Source organism: Somniosus microcephalus, chromosome 1 (genome assembly GCF_052327205.1).
Source record: "Somniosus microcephalus isolate GS21.2 chromosome 1, FLI_Smic_1.0, whole genome shotgun sequence".
Taxonomy (NCBI): Eukaryota; Metazoa; Chordata; class Chondrichthyes; order Squaliformes; family Somniosidae; genus Somniosus; species Somniosus microcephalus.
The window spans coordinates 216,874,053-216,893,994 of NC_140987.1; the positions used below are offsets into that span (position 1 = coordinate 216,874,053).

Below are 19,942 nucleotides of genomic sequence, written 5' to 3' on the forward strand. Positions count from 1 at the left end.
CACCTTTTGCTTTCTCTGGTTCAGCTGATTTTCACTTCACCTCAGTAGATTGCCTCGCACTCCATGCCTTTCTACCTTGTAGACTAATTTATATCCCTTTAGCATACTATTTTATCTATGTATGGCACTGACAACACATGGCTCCATTTTGACCTAATCAAATTTACCCAGAGCATCTCCAGCAGTGCCTTGCTTCCATCCCCTGCACCATCACCTCTAAAGTTCCCCAAAGACCTATATTGCCCCTCGTCCCACCACCTCATTTACATGCGTCCTATTGGCAGTATTAACCGCAAACACGGGGTCAGCTTCTGATGATATCCTCTTCTACCTACACCACCTCTCGACGACTCAAATGCCTATCTGACATTTTGTTACAGTTGAGCCACAATTTCCTCTAACTTAACATTGGGAAGACTGAAGCCAATTTTTTGGCCCTGGCTACAAACTCTACTCCCTTGCCATTGGCTCCATCCCCCTTCCTAACTTCTGTAATGATGCTTTTGTGTGTGTGTACTTGCAAATTTAAACTTTTCTATTATTAAATGTTAAGTTTTTCCACCAGCATTTCTTTGCATTTGTATTTTGTGTATTTACACAATCTTTGAAGTAAAAAAAAAAGAGATCTTATGAAAGCACTGTCATAGAAATGGTCAGGAACTTAGTTAAGGTGAGATGTGATGACTTTTTTAATAAAGTGCAAGAAATATTATTTCTGTTTTCCCCCAAACAGTGTAACGATAGAAGATATTTATTCAAGGTCTATGACCAAATTAGCCAAAACAACAAGCAATTACAGTCAGCTGGGGTAAGTCTCTCTGATGTTTATTCCAATTGTAACATGATATAGAGAACTAGATTTTAGAAGTATCTTGAAAATGTCTTAAGTTTACTTGATATCATTTTCTGTCCGCTACTGCTATAGTGTTTTATCTCTTTACATTATGTATTCCTTCAGAACATTTGCACCAGTATGGGATGTTTTAAAATTGTCAACTGAGAAACTAGCCAGTAGCCATTTAGATCTTGTACGAAAACTACAAGAATTAATTAAAGAAGTACAGAAGTATGGAGACGAACAGACCAAGGCACATAAGAAGGTAAGAAAACTTTGGTATCTTTATCATCCAGTATGATGAAATCTTTCTGGAAACAAATTCTGAAACAGTACTTTCACCAATAAAATATAAACTTTAGTACCATACCTGAAAAGAATAGTAGTAATGTTTTTTGCGGATTTTTGGTGTGTAGCAAGTCTCTTTTTATGAATTTAATTGCAACCAACCAAATATTTCAGTGCTGAGAATCTGGTTAGATAAATCATTTCCCTATCTTTAAACTAATGGAAATTGTTATTTTATATGGTACCTTGTTATGTAATTGAAATGTCTCCAAGTGCTTCACACATTGAATAACTTTTGAAGTGCAGTGTTTGCTATGTAAGCAAAAGCAGCAGCCAATTTGCACCAGCAATATCCCACATACAGCAGAAACATAGAAGATAGGAGCAGGAGTAGGCCATTTGGCCCCTCGAGCCTGCTCCGCCATTCAATGTGATCATGGCTGATCATCAAAATTCAGTACCCAGTCCCTGCTTTCTCCCCATACCCCTTGATCCCTTTAGCCTTAAGAAATATATCCAACTCCTTCTCGAATATATTTAAATGTATTGGCCTCTACTGCCTTCTGTGGTAGAGAATTCCACAGGTTCACCACTCTCTGGGTGAAGAAATTCCTCATTTCTGTCCTAAATGACCTACCCCTTATCCTTAGACTGTGACCCCTGGTTCTGGATTCCCCGACCATTGGGAAGATCCTTCCTGCATCTAGTCTGTCCAGGCCTGTCAGAATTTTATAAGTTTCAATGAGATCCCCTCTCATTCTTCTAAACGCCAGCGAGTACAAGCCCAATCGTCCCAATCGCTCCTCATACGTCATTCCTGCCATCCCAGGTATCAGCCTGGTGAATCTTCACTGAACTCCTTCCATGGCAAGAATATCCTTCCTCAGATAAGGCGACCAAAACTGCACACAATACTCAAGATGTGGTCTCACCAAGGCCCTGTACAACTGCAGCAAGACATCCTTGTTCCTGTACTCAAACCCTCTCGCTACGAAGGCCAACATACCATTTGCCTTCTTAATCGCCTGCTGCACCTGCATGCTTACCTTCAGCGACTGGTGCACAAGGACACCCAGGTCTCGTTGCACTTCCCCTTCTCCCAATCTATTGCCATTCAGATAATAATCTACCTTCCTGTTTTTGCCACCAAAGTGGATAACCTCACATTTATCCACGTTCTATTGCATCTGCCATGCTTCTGCCCAATCACCCAACCTGTCCAAATCATCCTGTAGTTTCTCGGCATCCTCCTCACAGCACACACGCCCACCCAGCTTTGTGTCGTCTGCAAATTTGGAGATATTACATCTAGTTCCCTTGTCTAGATCATTAATATATATTGTGAATAGCTGGGGTCCAAGGACCGATCCCTGCGGTACCCCACTAGTCACTGCCTGCCACTCGGAAAAAGACCCGTTTATTCCAACTCTTTGCTTTCTGTCTGCCAACCAGTTCTCTATCCAAGTCAATACCTTGCCCCCAATCCCATATGCCTTAACTTTACACGCTAATCTCTTATGCGGGATCTTATCGAAAGCCTTCTGAAAGTCCAAATGCACCACATCCACTGGTTCTCCCTTATCTATTTTACAAGTTACATCCTCAAAAAATTCCAGTAGATTAGTTGAGCACGATTTACCTTTTGTAAATCCATGTTGACTTTGTCTGATCCGGTCACTGTTTTCCAAGTGTTCTGCTATTACATCTTTTATAATGGACTCTAGCATTTTCCCCACTACCGATGGCAGGCTTACCGTGAAGTGAAGGACTAGTATATCTGGTTTTTAAATATGTTTGTTAAGAGAGAAATATTGGACAGGACACTAGGAGAACTCCTTCCTTTTCTGTGAGAACTTCCGTGGGATATTTACTAGGCAGGCAGACAGGAGCTTGATTTAACATCAGGGTAATTACAAGCCAGTTAGTTTAACATCAAAGGTCAGGAAATTTTTTAGAGTCTCTTAAGGGTGAAATTACCATGTAACTAGATAAAGATAAAATAGAAGTAGTCAGCATTGATTTCAAAAGAGACAGTTGTGCTTAACAAAAACGTTATGGAATTCTTTGAGGAGGTAACCGACTCGGAGGAAATGTAATGGATGTAGTATACATGGGCGTCAGGAAAGCCTTTGACAAGGTACCATACAGGAGATTGCAGAGAAGATTAAGGGGTATGGAATTAGAGGGAGGATAGCAAATTTGATTAAAATTGGTTATAAAAAAGAAAACAGTAAGAGTTGAAGGCAGATTTTCAGCGTGGTTAAAAGTGGCTAGTGGTGCCCCACAGGGTTCAGCTCTGGGGCTACTTCTGTTCACTGTTTATATAAACAATTGGGAATCAGGCCTTGAAGTGGTGTCAAAATTTGCAGATGGTACCAATATAGGAGGTATAGTTATTGTTTTTTAGAAGACTTCCATTCTAAGAACCTAGAAAAGCTGAAACAAGTTTTGTGGGACTGCTTGCTTTATGTGAAGCAAGTGTGAGGCTTAGAAAGGGTAAATTAGCCTCTTGTGGATTGTTTTCTTGCTAGACCTTTTGTGGCGTTACTATAATTTGCCATATCATAGAATTATACAGCACAGAAGGAGGATATTCAGCCCATTGTGTCTGTGCTGGCTCTTTTGAAAGAGCTATCTAATTAGTCCCCTGCTCTTTCCCCATAGTCCTGAAAATTTCTCCTTTTTGAAGTATATATTTGTCCGATAGCTTTGTTTCTGTGACTTTTTAAAATTGTAAATAAATAGACTAGTTATTTTAGTCTGTAAAAAGCAAGTCATGGGTGCCATACAATACACCTTCTAGATTGACAAGAGATGTAGTGAGTCTACTATGAAAATTCCTATGTGAGGTGATACTGATAAATAGGATAATTATTAGCCTTGAGTTTGGAGCCTAAAGCGTACATTATCTGATTACAAGAGGAATAGTCTACTCATGGGTAGCCTGGTACAATAGTTAGAATAGAAATTTTATTTCAAAAGCTCAAACCGGAAGAACTTTTTGGTATTCTCTAGTTTCTTGTGGGTGCAAGTGTGTAACATAAGATTGCATAAAACTTGGTGGTTAATTTTGGAAAGGCCAACAGGATTATTTTTTGTGGAAAATACATTGGTCCAATAGTGGTTGTCTTCTGAAGTAGTGTTCAGGCATGTGGAGGGATTGGTGCTTTGTAATATTACCTGTGCTATACACCAATTCCCTGGTGATTGGTGCTTTGCCCGCTGTGAACTGGGTTTGATTCCCGATCATTGAACATAACTTTTGGAGTCGGTATTAGGACTGCTATTTTTGATTTATATTAATGACCTGGACTTGGATATACAGGACATAATTTCAAAGTTTGCAGATGATACGAAACTGGGAAATGTAGTGAACAATGAGGTAACCGATTTCAGGAAGACATAAACAGACTGGTGAAATGGGCAGACACATGGCAGGTGAAATTTAACGCAGAAAATTGTGAAACATATAAGATTGTGAAGGGGCTTGATCGGGTGGATGCGGTGAGGATGTTCCCAATGATGGGTGAAACTAGAACTAGGGGGCATAATCTTAAAATAAGGGGCTGCTCATTCAAAACTGAGATGAGGAGAAACTTCTTCACTCAGAGGGTGGTAGGTTTGTGGAATTTGCTGCCCCAGAAAGCTGTGGAAGCTACATCATTAAATAAATTTAAAACAGAAATAGATAGTTTCCTAGAAGTAAAGGGAATAAAGGGTTACGGGGAGCGGGCAGGAAATTGGACATGAGTCTGGGTTCGGAATGGTCATGGCCCTGTGGGTAGTGGAGCGGGCCCAGGGGCCGTGTAGCCTTGTTCTGCTCCTACTGTGTTCTAATTCTGTTAGATTTCAGGAGATGGTTTTATTCCTGTTCCTGGCTGGGGTGGAGATCGCCTTTACAGAAGGTAAGTACTGTAGAAAATATAGGGACAGAGTGATCTCCTGGAAGAATTTCGATCGCCTAGATGGGTCGGAGAGGAATTTCCCAGATTTTTTTCTCCCAAATTGGCCATTGGGTCTTTATCTGGTTTTTCGCCTCTCCCGGGAGATCACATGGGTTCGGGTGGATGCAGAGTGATAGAAGATTTGAGGTTAGGATCAGATCAGCCATGATCTTATTGAATGGTGGAGCAGGCTCGAGGGGCCGATTGGCCTACTCCTGCTCCTATTTCTTATGTTCTTATGTTCTTATGTTCTAAAAGTGTGAAGTGATACATTTTGGTAAGAAGAATGAGGAGAGGCAATATAAACTAAACTAAATTATACAATTTTAAAGGGGTGCAGGAACAGAGACACCTGGGGATGTACGTACACAAGTCTTTGAAGGTGGCAGGACAAGTTGAGAAGGCTGTTCAAGCCAAGGATCCTATATGCTTTTTTATTAATAGAGGAATACAGTACAAAAGCAAGGAAGTAATGCTAAACCTTTATAAAGCACTGTTTAGGCCTTAGCTGGAGTATTGGCCCAGAAATTCGGGTCGGGGGCTTCCCACGGGTGTAAGCCCCCGACTTGCACTTAACTTGCGCGCCGGCAGTTGAGCTGTAGGGCCTCGTGGAATTCCATTCCGGGGCCTGGCCCAGCTGCCGGCGCGCAGTGCTTGCGTGTCCCAGGGGCGCAGTTAGTTCGATGCGTCCCCTGGGATCACGTGAGCCATGGGCAGCCAATCGGAGGAGGGAAAAGCCCATTCATAAGTCTGACAGGAAGACATGTCAAGACTTATAAATACTACGGCCCCAAAATAGCAGTAAACCTTCAAATAATTTTTTTTTTAAATCACACTTTTTAAATAAATATAAATTACATCAATTTAAATTATTGTTTAAAATATTTATTGAAAAAAATAATTTTATATTCTAACGGGGCTAAAAATAAACTTACCTTGCTTTTAAGTATTTAAAAATAATCAACCTGTGGAAAAAATGTTTTAATTTTAATTAATTGACCACTTACCTTGTAAAAAGCAGGCCTTACGCCTGCTTTTTACATTTCTAAATCCTGCAGGCTTACAATCCCAGGAAAACTTGCAAAAAAAAACCTAAGTGCAAAGCGCACGCGCAGCCCCTCCCGCGCACGCGTTCGACCTCTGAACCCCTTCGTTCAGAGGATCGGAAGTGCCGGCTTCCCGCGCATGCGCAGTGCATGCAGAAAACCGGCACTTCCATTCGGCCTACGGGTGAGTACCCCGTGCGTACTCACCCGTGGAGACCCGAATTTCTGGGCCGTTGTGTTCAATCAGAGCACCACACTTTAAGAAGGATGTGAAGGCCTTAGAGAGAGTGCAGAAGAGATTTACTAGAATGGTACCAGGGATGAGGGACTTCAGTTATGTGGAGAGACTGGAGAAGCTGGGTTGTACTCCTTGGAGCAGAGAAGATTAAAAGGAGATTTAATGCAGGTGTTCAAAATCATGAATGGTTTTGATAGAGTAAATAAAGAGAAACTGTTTCTAGTGGCAGAAGGGTCGGAAACCAGAGGACACAGATTTAAGGTGATTGGCAAAAGAACCAGAGGTAACATGAGGAAACATTTTTTTACACAGTGAGTTGTTGTAATCTGGAATGCACTACCTGAAAGGGTGGTGGAAGCATATTCAATAGTAACATTTAAAAGAGAATTGGATAAATACTTGAAGGAAAAAAATTACAGGGCTACGGGGAAAGAGCGAGGTTGTGGGATTATTTGGATAGCTCTACCAAAGAGCCGGCACAGGCACGATGAGCCAAATGGCTGTCTTCTGTTCTGTATCATTCTATGATCTTGAGTGTTTTATACTGACATTGTGTGTAAAATTGGATAAATGTTTTATTCCTTGACATTCCTTACCTTTATCATTAAATTAATCTAAAGCATTTTGAAACATATATGAATCATTAAGTGATTAAAAATTTATTATCAATTTTTTTTAAGAAACTGACCCTTCTATGAATTCTAATTAATTGACACCAATTAAAAGTGGTTATTGAACTTACATTTTTTAGAATGAGTACTAATTAGTAAAAACTTCATTTTTAATAATTTCTTTTCTATTATAGACTAAAGAAGAAGTGGCAGGGACCCTGGATGCCGTACAGAACATTCAAAGCATCACTCAAACATTGCAGAAATCTAAGGAAAACTACAGTGCCAAGTGTTTAGAATATGAAAGGTTAAAAAAGGAAGGAGCAACACAGAAAGAAGTAGAAAAGGTAAGTTCTATAAACTATTTGATTAGAAAATTAAAGTTAATGACCCCAAATTTTCTCAGGTTGAAGTGGAATTCCTGGGTAAAAGGGACAGGGGAGGACTAGTGGGGGTGAGAAATTGTACAGCCCCCCAGAAACACCAGGGCCCAGAATTTGCTGGGAAAATAACGGCGAGTTTAATGTGCACGCCGTTATTAGTGTGTAAATCATCCAGCAATTTGTGGCGAGGAAGAGATACCCCTTGAGTTGCAAATCACTGGATGATTTCCACTGCTCCACTGTTAGCCTTGCGCAAACAGGAGCTCACTTTCAACCTCCCCGTGAATTTCAAGAAATTGCTGCATTTGCGCAGTAACTACGAATTAAACTCGTTGCAGAAAGTTAGGGCTTGTACATAACAGCGTAAGGACCCTTTTAATTATGAGATTTATGTTCCTGCAATACCACTCAACCTCTCCGGCCCAGAAAGGGAACAATTGAAACTGTGGCGTCTCATTCCTGCAGTTAGTAAATTGTTCTTTGAGATTTTAAAAATTGTCTGTCCTTCCTTTCATCCATTCCCTGTTTTCTACCATGTCTCTATGCATCCCATATATATTCTTTTACTGAATTTGTATATTTTATACTATTTAAAAACAAAGCCATGCAGCAAGATGAGAGCGAAGATATGCTTGGTGGAAGGAAGGGATTTGGGCAAGGCAGGAAATGCTGTTATATGGGTGGGCAGGAGGAGGGGGCCCAATTCTGTGGAAGGCAGACCACAGCTAGAAGTGTGGTGGTGGGGTCAATATGGCAGACTACACCGGAAGAAGTGTGGTGGTGGGGTCAATATGGCAGACTACACTGGAAGAAGTGTGGTGGTGGGGTCAATATGGCAGACTACACTGGAAGAAGTGTGGTGGTGGGGTCAATATGGCAGACTACACTGGAAGAAGTGTGGTGGTGGGGTCAATATCCAAAGTTGTGAGGGGGCAAGGTCCAAATCCCGAAGATGGATTGAGGGAGAAGACGAACAGGACCAAAGTTAAAAGGGAGGGTAACGGTGAAGCTTGCGTAATGGTCTTTGGGTTTGGGGCCCAAAGGAGTATTGTTGTCAGGGAGTGGTGACAACCTGTTACTTTTCTGCCTTTTGGAGTGAAGCTTGTCAAATCAGCTGGCCTGCTGATCCCAAAGTTGATCAAAAGCAAAATACTGCGTGACGTAAGAAAACTACTAGGCACTTGGTCTAAGCATTAAACAAAGTTTTAATCAACTGTTTTACAACATGGAGGTTGAGTTGTGTCCTTCACTAGTTCCTGTTAAGAATGTCCTGCGCAAGCTGGGCTCGTGCCCTGGACAGCGCCACCCGTAGGCTGCTCAGTATTATTTCATAAGTCTTTCTTTCATGAATGATTGATTCATGTCACTGCGGATGCTGGAAATCTGAAATAAAAATGGAAAATGCCGGAAATACTCAGCAGGTCAGGCAGCATCTGTGGAGAGAGAAACAGAGTTAACGTTTCAGGTCGATAACCCTTCGTCAGAACTGGAAAATTCTGGAAATGGAACAGGTTTTTAAGCAAGTGTAGGGGCAGGGAAAGGGGGGAGGGGAGGAAAGAACAAAAGGGAAGGTCTGTGATAGGATGGAAGGCAGGAGAGATTAAGAGACAAAAGGGATGATGATGCAAGGCAAAAGGAGATGGTAATGGGACAAGTTAAGAAACAAGGCTGTCTTGCTTAAAACAAGTCTGGGGCAGCACCCTGTTGTATCTCCAACTTGGGGAGCAGGGCTTGGAGCCATGAGAATGGGTGGGAGCTTGGACAATGGTGTTGGAAGCAGTACAGGAAACTTTGTGATATCTGGCACCGACGGGACCGAGCCGTTGCCGATCTATCAAAACTGCCGGACATACAAAGTTAATGTTGAAGTATACGGAGGTTTTCATCTCCGTATCTGACAACAAACACTGTTGCTTAGCAACAGCTTCTAAACAGTCGGCTGCAGCTGCAAGCGTCTCTAGCTGAAGCTGTTGCTATAGCTACAGACCTTGCAATGCCTGACTGGAGGAAAAAAAAGCAACGCGAACTAAAAAAAACTTATAGAAAACGGCTCCTGACTTTTGCCGTTAGATCGAGTATTCTGGACATATAACCTCCAGATAAACCAAAGTTTCCTGTATAGACTGAGGGTCCAGCCCTACAATCCTACAAGGTCTCTGCGTTCCTCCAATTCTGGCTTCTTGCGCATCCCAGATTTTAATCGCTCCTCCTTTGATGGTCTTGCCTTCAGCTGCCTAGGCCCTAAGCTCTGGAATTCCCTCCCTAAACCTCACTGCCTCTCTACCTCTCTCTCTTGCTTTAAAACCTACCTCTTTGACCAAACAAATATCTCCTTCTGAGGCTCGGTGTCAAATTGTCTTTGATAATGCTCCTGTGAAGTGCCCTGGGACGTTTTACTACGGTAAAGGCACTATATAAATACAAGTTGTCGTCGTTTCTAAAACCACAGAGGAAGTGGAACTTGAACACCTTGCGACAGGACAGGCCTCCATGTGAAGGAGGAAGGGAGCAGGGCTGGAGTGTTCTGGGTGGGCCTAGCAGGGAGCTAGGCCCACTCTAGTTTGTGGTGTCATATGGCTAGCATGGACCAAATGGTGATAATATAGGCTCACTACTATATTACTATTATACAATATTACAATAGGATTAATCATAGACACAAACTTTCAATTATATAGATATTTATTTGCTTTTATTATTACCACATTTTCTTGTGGTTTAGTTTTAATGGAAATATGTTTGTTAATTATGAACTGTAGTCAATTTACAGATCAGTAATTGCTCTATGTTCCCTTTTTCAAATAGTATCTTTTTAAAAGGAGGAAAAATTGATATTCCTGATGAAGTGCAGAAAAGTCCAAGCTATTAATTTACTGATCACAGTAGATTGAGAAGATTTGTTTTTTCTAACTTTTTAGTGCATTTTTATTAGACTTCTGACAGTTGCTTTGTAATCCCAATAGTAATTCCATTGGTCTTTCAAAAAACACACGAATGCAGGTCTTTTTCTATCATACACAGTCCTCATATATGTAGTTAATCTTTAAGACAAAAAGAGGCATGTTTATGATTGCCAGTCCTGTTTTGTAAAGGTTCTTAAACGTTATGACTAACCAAGTGGAGGTATTGAAAGCCTTGTGTGAGCCAGATTAAACCAGATAGGTGGTGTAGACCAGTCTGTACCAAATGCATGTACTAGAGATAAACACTGAGAAGGTTGTCTTTTACAAAGAAAACATTAATCTGAAGAGGCAAGAGTACTGACAGAATACACTCTCGTTAATGGAATCGACAACATTATTACTTTTTAAAATTGGATCGTGTGTTCAGTTTATAAAAAAAAAAGGCAGACAGTAAAATAGTATACAGGAAACTTTGTGCTATCTGGCACCCATGGGACCGAGCTACTGCCGTTTTTTTAAAAGCTCCGGATAGACCAGCGTCAATGTTATCAGATAGGAGCTTTTCATCGCAGTATCTGACCACAAACACTTGCTCAGCAACAGCTTGTAAACACTCGGCCCGTGGCTTGGAAGCGTCTCTGAAGCTGTTGCTAAGATACAGAGACGCTTTCTCGAGCCTGCCGTGTCTGACCACAAACACCGTTGCTCAGCAACAGCTTGTAAACACTCGGCCCAGTAGCTTGGAAGCGTCTCTGAAGCTGTTGCTAAGCGACAGACGCTTTCCAGAGCCTGCCTGTGAAAAGAATGCAAGGAGAAGAAAAAAACACCTAACCAAAACGGCTGCTGATTTCTGCCGTTAGATCAAAGTTGCCGGACATTCAACTTCCGGATAGCTCAAAGTTTCCTGTACTTTGAATTGTATGCTCCACTGCTCTAAATTTTATGTACTGCTTAGCTCTATATGAATACATATACCCTATTTTGACCTTGTAAAATGGTTCAGTAGTTAATTTTTTTTGCCTTTTGTGTTCTGTTCAGGCAGTTGTAAAATCTAAAAAAGCTACAGAAACCTATAAACTATATGTGGAAAAATATGCTGTGGCCAGAACAGATTTTGAACAGAAAATGACAGAAACTACACGGGTATGTATTGTATGCTAGTTAATAATTGGTGTACTATATTATTTGTTACCTGATTTATAATGAAGCCCAAGTCATATGGAGTCCAATTAAGAATGTGATCTTTCATATGTGTGTGCATTTATTATACACACGGAATGTAAGTGACAAGTGTATTTCCTATACATAAATCCATTAAGGGATGGGGGGAAAAATACCTTTAATAGAATAGGATGTATCAATAAATAATTCTATTATTTGAGTGAAGTTCTAAAGGAAAAAAATTTGCAGGGCTATAGGGAAAGACCAGGGGAGTGGGAAGAGCTGAATTGCTCTTGCAGAGAGCCGGCATGGGCTCAAAGGGCCGAATGGCCTCCTTCTGTGCTGTAACCATTCTATGATTCTATGAAATCTGAAAGATTCAAATGGGGCAGTGTTATAGAATACAATAGGTTTTTAAAAAAAAATGGGGATGTCTAGTAATCTTGAAAAATAATTTCCTGGCTCCCACCTAAAATCTGCAGTTGAAACCTGCAAGCTACTTGATACTTTAATTCACTGTCTTTGATTTGAATTTGTCCATGTTTTTAGCTCATGAGTTAAATGAAGGAATGAACTGTAGCATGCTGTTGCATTAAATGCTAGACTAAAACTGGCAGAACAAGTTTTATCTGCTTGGATTTTATTGACAGTAACTCAGTAATGGAGTGGTGCTGACCATATGTGAGTATGTAATAATTCTTAAGAGAAAGTACAATTCTTCATCATTCAGCAATCCTTCACGCACTGTCAGAGCTTCTCCAATTTTGATTGATTCCAAGGAATCAGGTTTTTTTTTGTGTCCTGGTCTTTTTGGGATTGTGGTACACAAAACACCATTCTCCGGCACAGTATAACGACCGCGGACCTGCACAATAGCTCAGGATCTTTTTTGACTCACTTGATTAGATTCTCTAAGCTTTGAGTGTCATTTTTTACTCTACTTCTACAGCAAACCCCTTTCAATTTTTTGTGGTCTTTGGGAAAGACAAGTACAGTTTTTAGTAATTTTAAGGGCTTAGTTGTACTTTTATCTATATTATATTTGTTTCTTTTTCCACTTATTCATCGAGCACAGCAGGTGGGGCACAACTCCCTCGCTTTTTTTATCTAGTGTAGCTAAATTGCCTGTCTTGTACGCAAAATCTGTAGGTAACAAAGTCTCTGTTGGTATACTAACACCTTATGCTTTATGCTGCCTAATTGACAACAATAACAACTTGCATTTATACAGGAAACTTTGGTTTATCTGGAGGTTGTATGTCCCGGAATACTCGATCCAACGGCAAAAATCAGAAGCCGTTTTCTATAAGTTTTTTTAGTTCTCGTTCTTTTTTTTTCCCCAGTCAGGCACTGCAAGGTCTGTAGCTATAGCAACAGCTTCAGCTGGAGACGCTTGCAGCTGCAGCCGACTGTTTAGAAGCTGTTGCTAAGCAACAGTGTTTGTTGTCGGATACGGAGATGAAAATCTCCGTATGCTTCAACATTAACTTTGTATGTCCGGCAGTTTTGATAGATCGGCAACACGCTGGTCCGGTTGGTGCCGGATATCACAAAGTTTCCTGTATAGTGCTGTTAGCTTAAAAATAAAAATCCAAATATGCTTCACTAATAGAGGTAAATAAGAACATGGATGGGTGACTGAAAGCTTGGTTGAAAAGATGGGGTTTGAGGCTTTTTTTTTTTTTATAAAAGAGGTGGTGAGGCAGAAGGGTTTAGGTAGGGATTTCTAGAAAGAAGACTAGCTGAAGTCTCACGCCACCAATGCTGAAGTGCAGAGAGGGGGATGTACACAAGGCCAGAGTCACAGGAAGGGATTGTGCTGGAGGGAATATAGGGCTGGTGCAAATTGCAGACATAGCATTGGGCAGAGGTGTTGGAAGGAATATGTAGAAGAGGATCAGGATCTTAAATGTATGTGTTGGTGGACAAGGAGCCAGTGTAGGTCAACAAGATCAGGAGTGATGGGTAAGCATGATTTAGTGCATGACAGGACCCGGGTAGTAGAATTTTGGACAAGTTGGAGTTTATGGATGGTGGAGGATGGGAGGCCAGCAAGGAGAGCACTGGAATAGTCAGGTCGAAAGGTGACGAAGGCATGTGTAAGAGTTTCAGCAGCGGAGAGACTAAGTGAGCAGCAGAGAAAGGCAGTGTTGTAGAGGCAGAAATAAGTGGTCTTGGTGACAGGATGTGGGTAATAAAGCTGAGCTTAGGTCAAATTAGTCTGGTCAAGCCTGAGCGAATGGCCTTGAGAGGGTTGGAGCCAGTGGCAGGTGAGCAGCATTTATAGCGGGGGTTGAAAATGATGGCTTAGATCTTCCAAATGTTGGTCTAGAGGAAGTTGTGACGCATCCATAATGATGTCAGACAGCACGAGGTCACTAAAGGGGTTGGTGGTCAGGTAGTCAGCATACTTATGGAAGGTGACCCTGTCAATGTCCCCACTAAGCCGCCACGCAGTCATCTGCAAGGTCCTGTGTGGGCCGCTCACCGGCTTTTACATTGTAGATACCGCGCATGTGCAAAAATTTGAATGGGCTGTGCATTGGGGGAGGCAGGCCACACTTCCCATGCCCTGGACAACCACGTGTGCAGGAGGTGTCATCAGCTGGAGGAGCTCGAGTTCTGGGTTTTGGAGCTTGAGCAGCAGCTGGCGTCACTGCGGTGCATCCATGAGGCTGAGAGCTTCGTGGATAGCATGCTTCAGGAGCTGGTCACCCTGTAGCTAAGGTGTGCGCAGGCAGAGAGGGAATGGGTAGCCACCGGACAGAAATGGAGGACCAGGCAGGTAGTGCAGGAGTTCCCTGAGTGCATCTCGCTCTCCAACTAGTATTCGATTCTGAGTACTGGTGAGGGGGACGGTTCCTCTGGGGAGTACAGCCAGAGCCAAGTCTGCGGCATCACGAGTGGCTCAGCTGTATAAAGGGGGAGGAAGAAGAGTGGGAAAGCAATAGTGGTAGGGGATTCGATAGTTATGGGAGCAGACGGGCGTTTCTGCGACCGCAGACGTGACTCCAGGATGGTATGTTGCCTCCCTGGTGCCAGGGTTCAGGATGTCTCTGAGCGGCTGCAGAACTTTCTGAGGGGGGAGGGTGAACAGCCAGAGGTCGTGGTCCATATTGGTACCAACGACATAGATAGAAAGAGGGATGATGTCCTGCAGGCAGATTTCAGGGAGCTAGGAAAGAGATTAAAAAGCAGGACCTCCAAAGGTAGTAATCTCCGGATTACTCCCGGTGACACGCGCAAGTGAATATAGAAATAGGAGGATAGAGCAGATGCATGGCTGGGGAGATGGTGCAGGAAGGAGGGCTTCAGGTTCTGGGGGAGGTGGGACCTGTATAGGCCGGACGGGTTGCACCTCAACAGGGCCGGAACCAATATCCTCGCGGGGAGGTTTGCAAGTACTGTTGGGGAGGGTTTAAACTAATTTGGCAGGTGGATGGGCATCCGGATGTAACATTAGAAAGGGGAAATAAAGTGCTCAAAGCATTGGGAGAGGCAGAGAGCACTAAAGTAAGAAATAGCAAAGTATTAGGTGAGGTTCAACTAAGAGAGAATACAGGATGGTCCAAGATAGGTTTAGTGTATGTACGTGAACGCACAAAGCGTAGTAAACAAGGTAAGTGAGCTGCAGGCACAGATAGCCACATGGGAATATGATGTTGTGGCAGTAACTGAGACCTGGCTCAAAAAAGGGCAGAATTGGGTATTAAATATTCCTGGTTATGGGTTTTCCCAAAAGATAGGAGGTGGTGTGGCAGTATTGGTTCAGGAGAATGTTACAGTGCTGGAGAGAGAGAATGTCCTGGAGGGGTCAAGGACAGAATCTATATGGCTAGAGTTAAGAAATAAGAGAGGTGTATTCAATAGGCCACCAAATAGTGGGAAAGATATGGAGGAGCAAATTTGCAGAGAAATTAGAGAGGTGCAAGAACTATAGAGTAGTAATAATGAGGGACTTCAACTATCCTAATATAGATTGGGATCGTAATAGTGTAAAGGGCAGAAAAGGGGAGGAATTTCTGAAGTGTGTTCAAGAGAACTTTCTTGATCAGTATGTTTTCGGCCTGACGAGGGAGGAGGCATTGCTGGATCTGGTTCTGGGGAATGAGGTAGATCAAATAGAGCAAGTGTCAATAGGTGAACATTTAGGGAACAGTGATCATAGTATCATAAGGTTTAGGGAGCAATCTAGAGTAAAAATGTTTAACTGGGGGAAAGCCAATTTCAGTGGGATGAGAACAGATCTGGCCCGGGTAAACTGGAATCAAAGATTGGCAGGAAAACTAATGGAACAAGGGCTGCCTTTAAAGAGGAAATAGTTTAGGTACATTCCCACTAGGGGGAAAGGCAGGGCAACTAAAGTCAGGGCTCCCTGGATGATGAAACAGAGAATATGATGAAGCAGAAAAAGAGCACGAAATACAGAGGGGCAAAGAGAGGGTATGTGAATGGAATGGCACCCAACATAAAAGGTAATCCAAAAGTCTTCTACAGGCATATAAATAGCAAAGGGTAGTAAGAGGAGGGGTGGGGCCGATTAGGGATCAAAAAGGAGACCTATGCATGGAGGCTCAGGTACTAAATGAGTATTTTGGATCTGTCTTCACCAAGGAAGAGGATGCTGCCATAGACAGTGAAGGAGGAGGTAGTAGAGACACTAGATAGGATAAAATTTGATAAAGAAGCGGTATTAGAAAGGCTGGCAGTACTTAAAGTAGATAATTTACCAGGAGCGGATGGGATGCATCCTAGGATGCTGAGGGAATTGAGGGCGGAAATCGCAGAGGTACTGGCCATAATATTCCAATCCTCCATGGATACGGGGGTGCTACCAGAGTTACTGGAGAATTGCAAATGTTACGCCATTGTTCAAAAAAAGGTGTAAAGATAAACCCAGCAATTGCAGGACAGTCAATTTAACCTCGGTAGTGCGGAAGCTTTTAGAAACAGTAATCAGGGACAAAATTAACAGTCACTTGGATAGATGTGGATTAATTAAGGAAAGCCAGCACGGATTTGTTAAAGGCAAATCTGTTTAACCAACTTGATGGAGTTTTTGATGAGGTAACAGAGAGGGTTGATGAGGGTACCGGTTGACGTAGTGTACATGGATTTCCAAAAGGCGTTCAACAAAGTGCCACATAATAGGCTTGCCAGCAAAGTTGAAGCCCATGGAATAAAAGGAACAGTGGCAGCATGCATGCTAAATTGGCTAAGTGACAGGAAACCGAGAGTAGTGGTGAACGGTTGTTTTTCGGACTGGTTGATGCTATACAGTGGTGTTCCCCAAGGCTCGGTTCTGGGATCACTGCTTTTTTTGATATATATATTAATGACTTGGATGTCGGTGTACAAGGCACAATACAAGAAACTTTTGTTTAACCAGAGGTTAAATGCCCGGAAAGCTCTATCTACCGGCAAAATTCAGGAGCCGTTTCCGATAAGTTTTTTAACTTCTCGTTGCTTTTTTTTCCCAGTCAGGCTCTGCAAGGTCTAGCTGAAGCTGTTGCTTAGCTACAGAGACGCTTTTAAGCTGCGGCCGACTGTTTTGAAGCAACAGGGTTTGTTGATTCACACGGAGCTCAAATGTTCCGTATGTTTTAAAATTAGCGCTGGTTTCTACGGCAGTTTTGATAGGACCGAGCTGGTGCCGTACCGTCAGTGCCGGATACCAGAAAGTTTCCTGTATCAAAATTTGCAGATGATACAAAACTTGGAAGTATAGTGAACAGTGAGGAGGAAAGTGATAGACTTCAGAAACACATAGACAGGCTGGTCAAATGGGTGGGCACGTGGCAGATGAAATTTAACACAGAAATGTTTGAAGTGATATATTTTGGTAGAAAGAATGAGGAGACGGCATATAAACGAAATGGTACAATCCTGAAGTGGGTGCACGAATAGAGAGACATAGAAACCTAGAAGATAGGAGCAGGGGTAGGCCATTCGGCCCCTCGAGGGAGATCATGGCTGATCATCCAAATTCAGTACCCTGTCCCTGCCTTCTCTCCATATCCCTTGATCCCTTTAGCCTCAAGAAATATATCTAACTCCTTCTTGAATATATTTAATGAATTGGCCTCTACTGCCTTCTGTGGTAGAGAATTCCACAGGTTCACCACTCTCTGGGTGAAGAAATTCCTCCTCATTACTGTCCTAAATGGCTTACCCCTTATCCTTAGACTGTGACCCCTGGTTCTGGACTCCCCAGCCATCGGGAACATCCTTCCTGCATCTAGTCTGTCTAGACCTGTTAGAATTTTATAAGTTTCAATGAGATCCCTTCTCATTCTTCTAAACTCCAGCGAGTATAAGCCCAATCGACCCAATCTCTCCTCATATGTCATTCCTGCCATCCCAGGTATCAGCCTGGTGAATCTTCGCTGCACTCCCTCTTTGGCGAGAACATCCTTCCTCAGATAAGGCGACCAAAACTGCACACAATACTCAAGATGTGGTCTCACCAAGGCCCTGTACAACTGCAGCAAGACATCCTTGCTCCTGTACTCGAACCCTCTCACTACGAAGGCCAACATACCATTTGCCTTCTTAACCGCCTGCTGCACCTGCATGCTTACCTTCAGTGTATTTAGACTTCCAAAAGGCATTTGACAAGGTGCTACACAAAAGATTATTGCTTAAGATAAAAAATCACAGGATTGGGGGTAATATTCTGGCATGGATAGAGGATTGGCTATCTAACAGAAGGCAGAGAGTTGGGATAAATGGTTCATTCTCGGACTGGCAATCAGTAACTAGTGGTGTTCCACAGGGGTCAGTGCTGGGTCCCCAACTCTTTACAATCTATATTAACGATTTGGAGGAGGGGACCGAGTGTAACATATCAAAGTTTGCAGATGATACTAAGATGGGGGGGAAAGTAGTGAGTGAGGAGGACATAAAAAACCTGCAAGGGGACATAGACAGGCTAAGTAAGTGGGCCAGAGATTTGGCAGATGGAATACAATACTGGAAAGTGTGAGGTTATGCACGTTGGCAGGAAAAATCGTAGAGCAAGTTATTATCTTAATGGCAAGAAACTGGAAAGTACTGAAGTACAAAGGGATCTGGGGGTCCTGGTGCACGAAACGCAAAAGGTTAGTATGCAGGTGCAGCAAGTGATTAAGAAGGCCAATGGAATATTGGCTTTCATTGCTAGGGGGATAGAATATAAAAATAGGGAGGTATTGCTTCAGTTATACAAGGTATTGGTGAGACCGCACCTGGAATATTGCATACAATTTTGGTGTCCATACTTAAGAAAAGACATACTTACTCTTGAGTCAGTATAAAGAAGGTTCACTCGGTTAATCCCGGGGATGAGGGGATGGACATACGAGGAGAGGTTGAGTAGATTGGGACTCTACTCATTGGAGTTCAGAAGAATGAGAGGCGATCTCATTGAAACATATAAGATTGTGAAGGGGGTGGATGCGGGGAGGATGTTCCCGATGATGGGTGAAACTAGAACTAGGGGGCATAGTCTTAGAATAAGGGGCTGCTCTTTCAAAACTGAGACGAGGAGGAACTACTTCACTCAGAGGGTGGTAGGTCCATGGAATATGCTGCCCCAAAAAGCTGTAGAAGCTACATCATTACATAAATTTAAAACAGAAATAGACAGTTTTCTAGAAGTAAAGGGAATTAAGGGTTATGGGGAACGGGCAGGAATTTGGACATGAGTCTAGGTTCGGATCGGTCATGGCCCTGTGGGTAGCGGAGCGGGCCCAGGGGCCGTGTAGCCTGATCCTGCTCCTATTTCGTGTATCTAATTCTGTTAGATTCAGGAGATGGTTCTGTGATAGTAGATTGGCGGTTAGGATCAGATCAGCCATGATCTTATTGAATGGCGGAGCAGGCTCGAGGGGCCGATTGGCCTACTCCTGCTCCTATTTCTTATGTTCTTATGACTGGTGCACAAGGACACCCAGGCCTCGTTGCACTTCCCCTTCTCCCAATCTAGTGCCATTCAGATAATCTGCCTTCCTGTTTTTGACACCAAAGTGGATAACCTCACATTTATCCACATTATATTGCATCTGCCATGCTTCTGTCCAATCACCCAACCTGTCCAAATCATCCTGTAGTTTCTCGGCATCCTCCTCACAGCACACACGCCCACCCAGCTTTGTGTCGTCTGCAAACTGGGAGATATTACATCTAGTTCCCTCGTCTAGATCATTAATATATATTGTGACTAGCTGGGGTCTTAGGACCGAACCCTGCGGTACCTCACTCGTCACTGCCTGCCACTCTGAAAAAGACCCGTTTATTCCAACTCTTTGCTTTCTGTCTGCCAACCAGTTCTCTATCCAAGTCAATACCTTGCCCCCAATCCCATGTGCCTTAACTTTACACGCTGATCTCTTATGCGGGACCTTATCGAAAGCCTTTTGAAAGTCCAAATACACCACATCCACTATTTTATCTATTTTACCAGTTACATCCTCAAAAAATTCCAGTAGATTAGTCAAGCACGATTTACCTTTTGTAAATTCATGTTGACTTTGTCCGATCCTGTCACTGTTTT

At 42.7% G+C, this 19,942-nt stretch overlaps 1 protein-coding gene across 7 annotated transcripts in view; it reads left to right on the plus strand.

Moving 5' to 3' along the window:
* fcho2 (FCH and mu domain containing endocytic adaptor 2) overlaps positions 1-19,942 on the plus strand; it is a 312,930-nt gene that overhangs the window by 101,939 nt on the left and 191,049 nt on the right. For all 7 annotated transcript variants that reach the window (XM_085990124.1, XM_085990133.1, XM_085990140.1 and 4 more), the window contains exons 3-6: positions 734-808; positions 959-1,100; positions 7,157-7,309; positions 11,287-11,391. In XM_085990124.1, the coding sequence (XP_085846250.1) occupies positions 734-808; positions 959-1,100; positions 7,157-7,309; positions 11,287-11,391 (475 nt within the window). The remainder of the gene's footprint in view (positions 1-733; positions 809-958; positions 1,101-7,156; positions 7,310-11,286; positions 11,392-19,942) is intronic.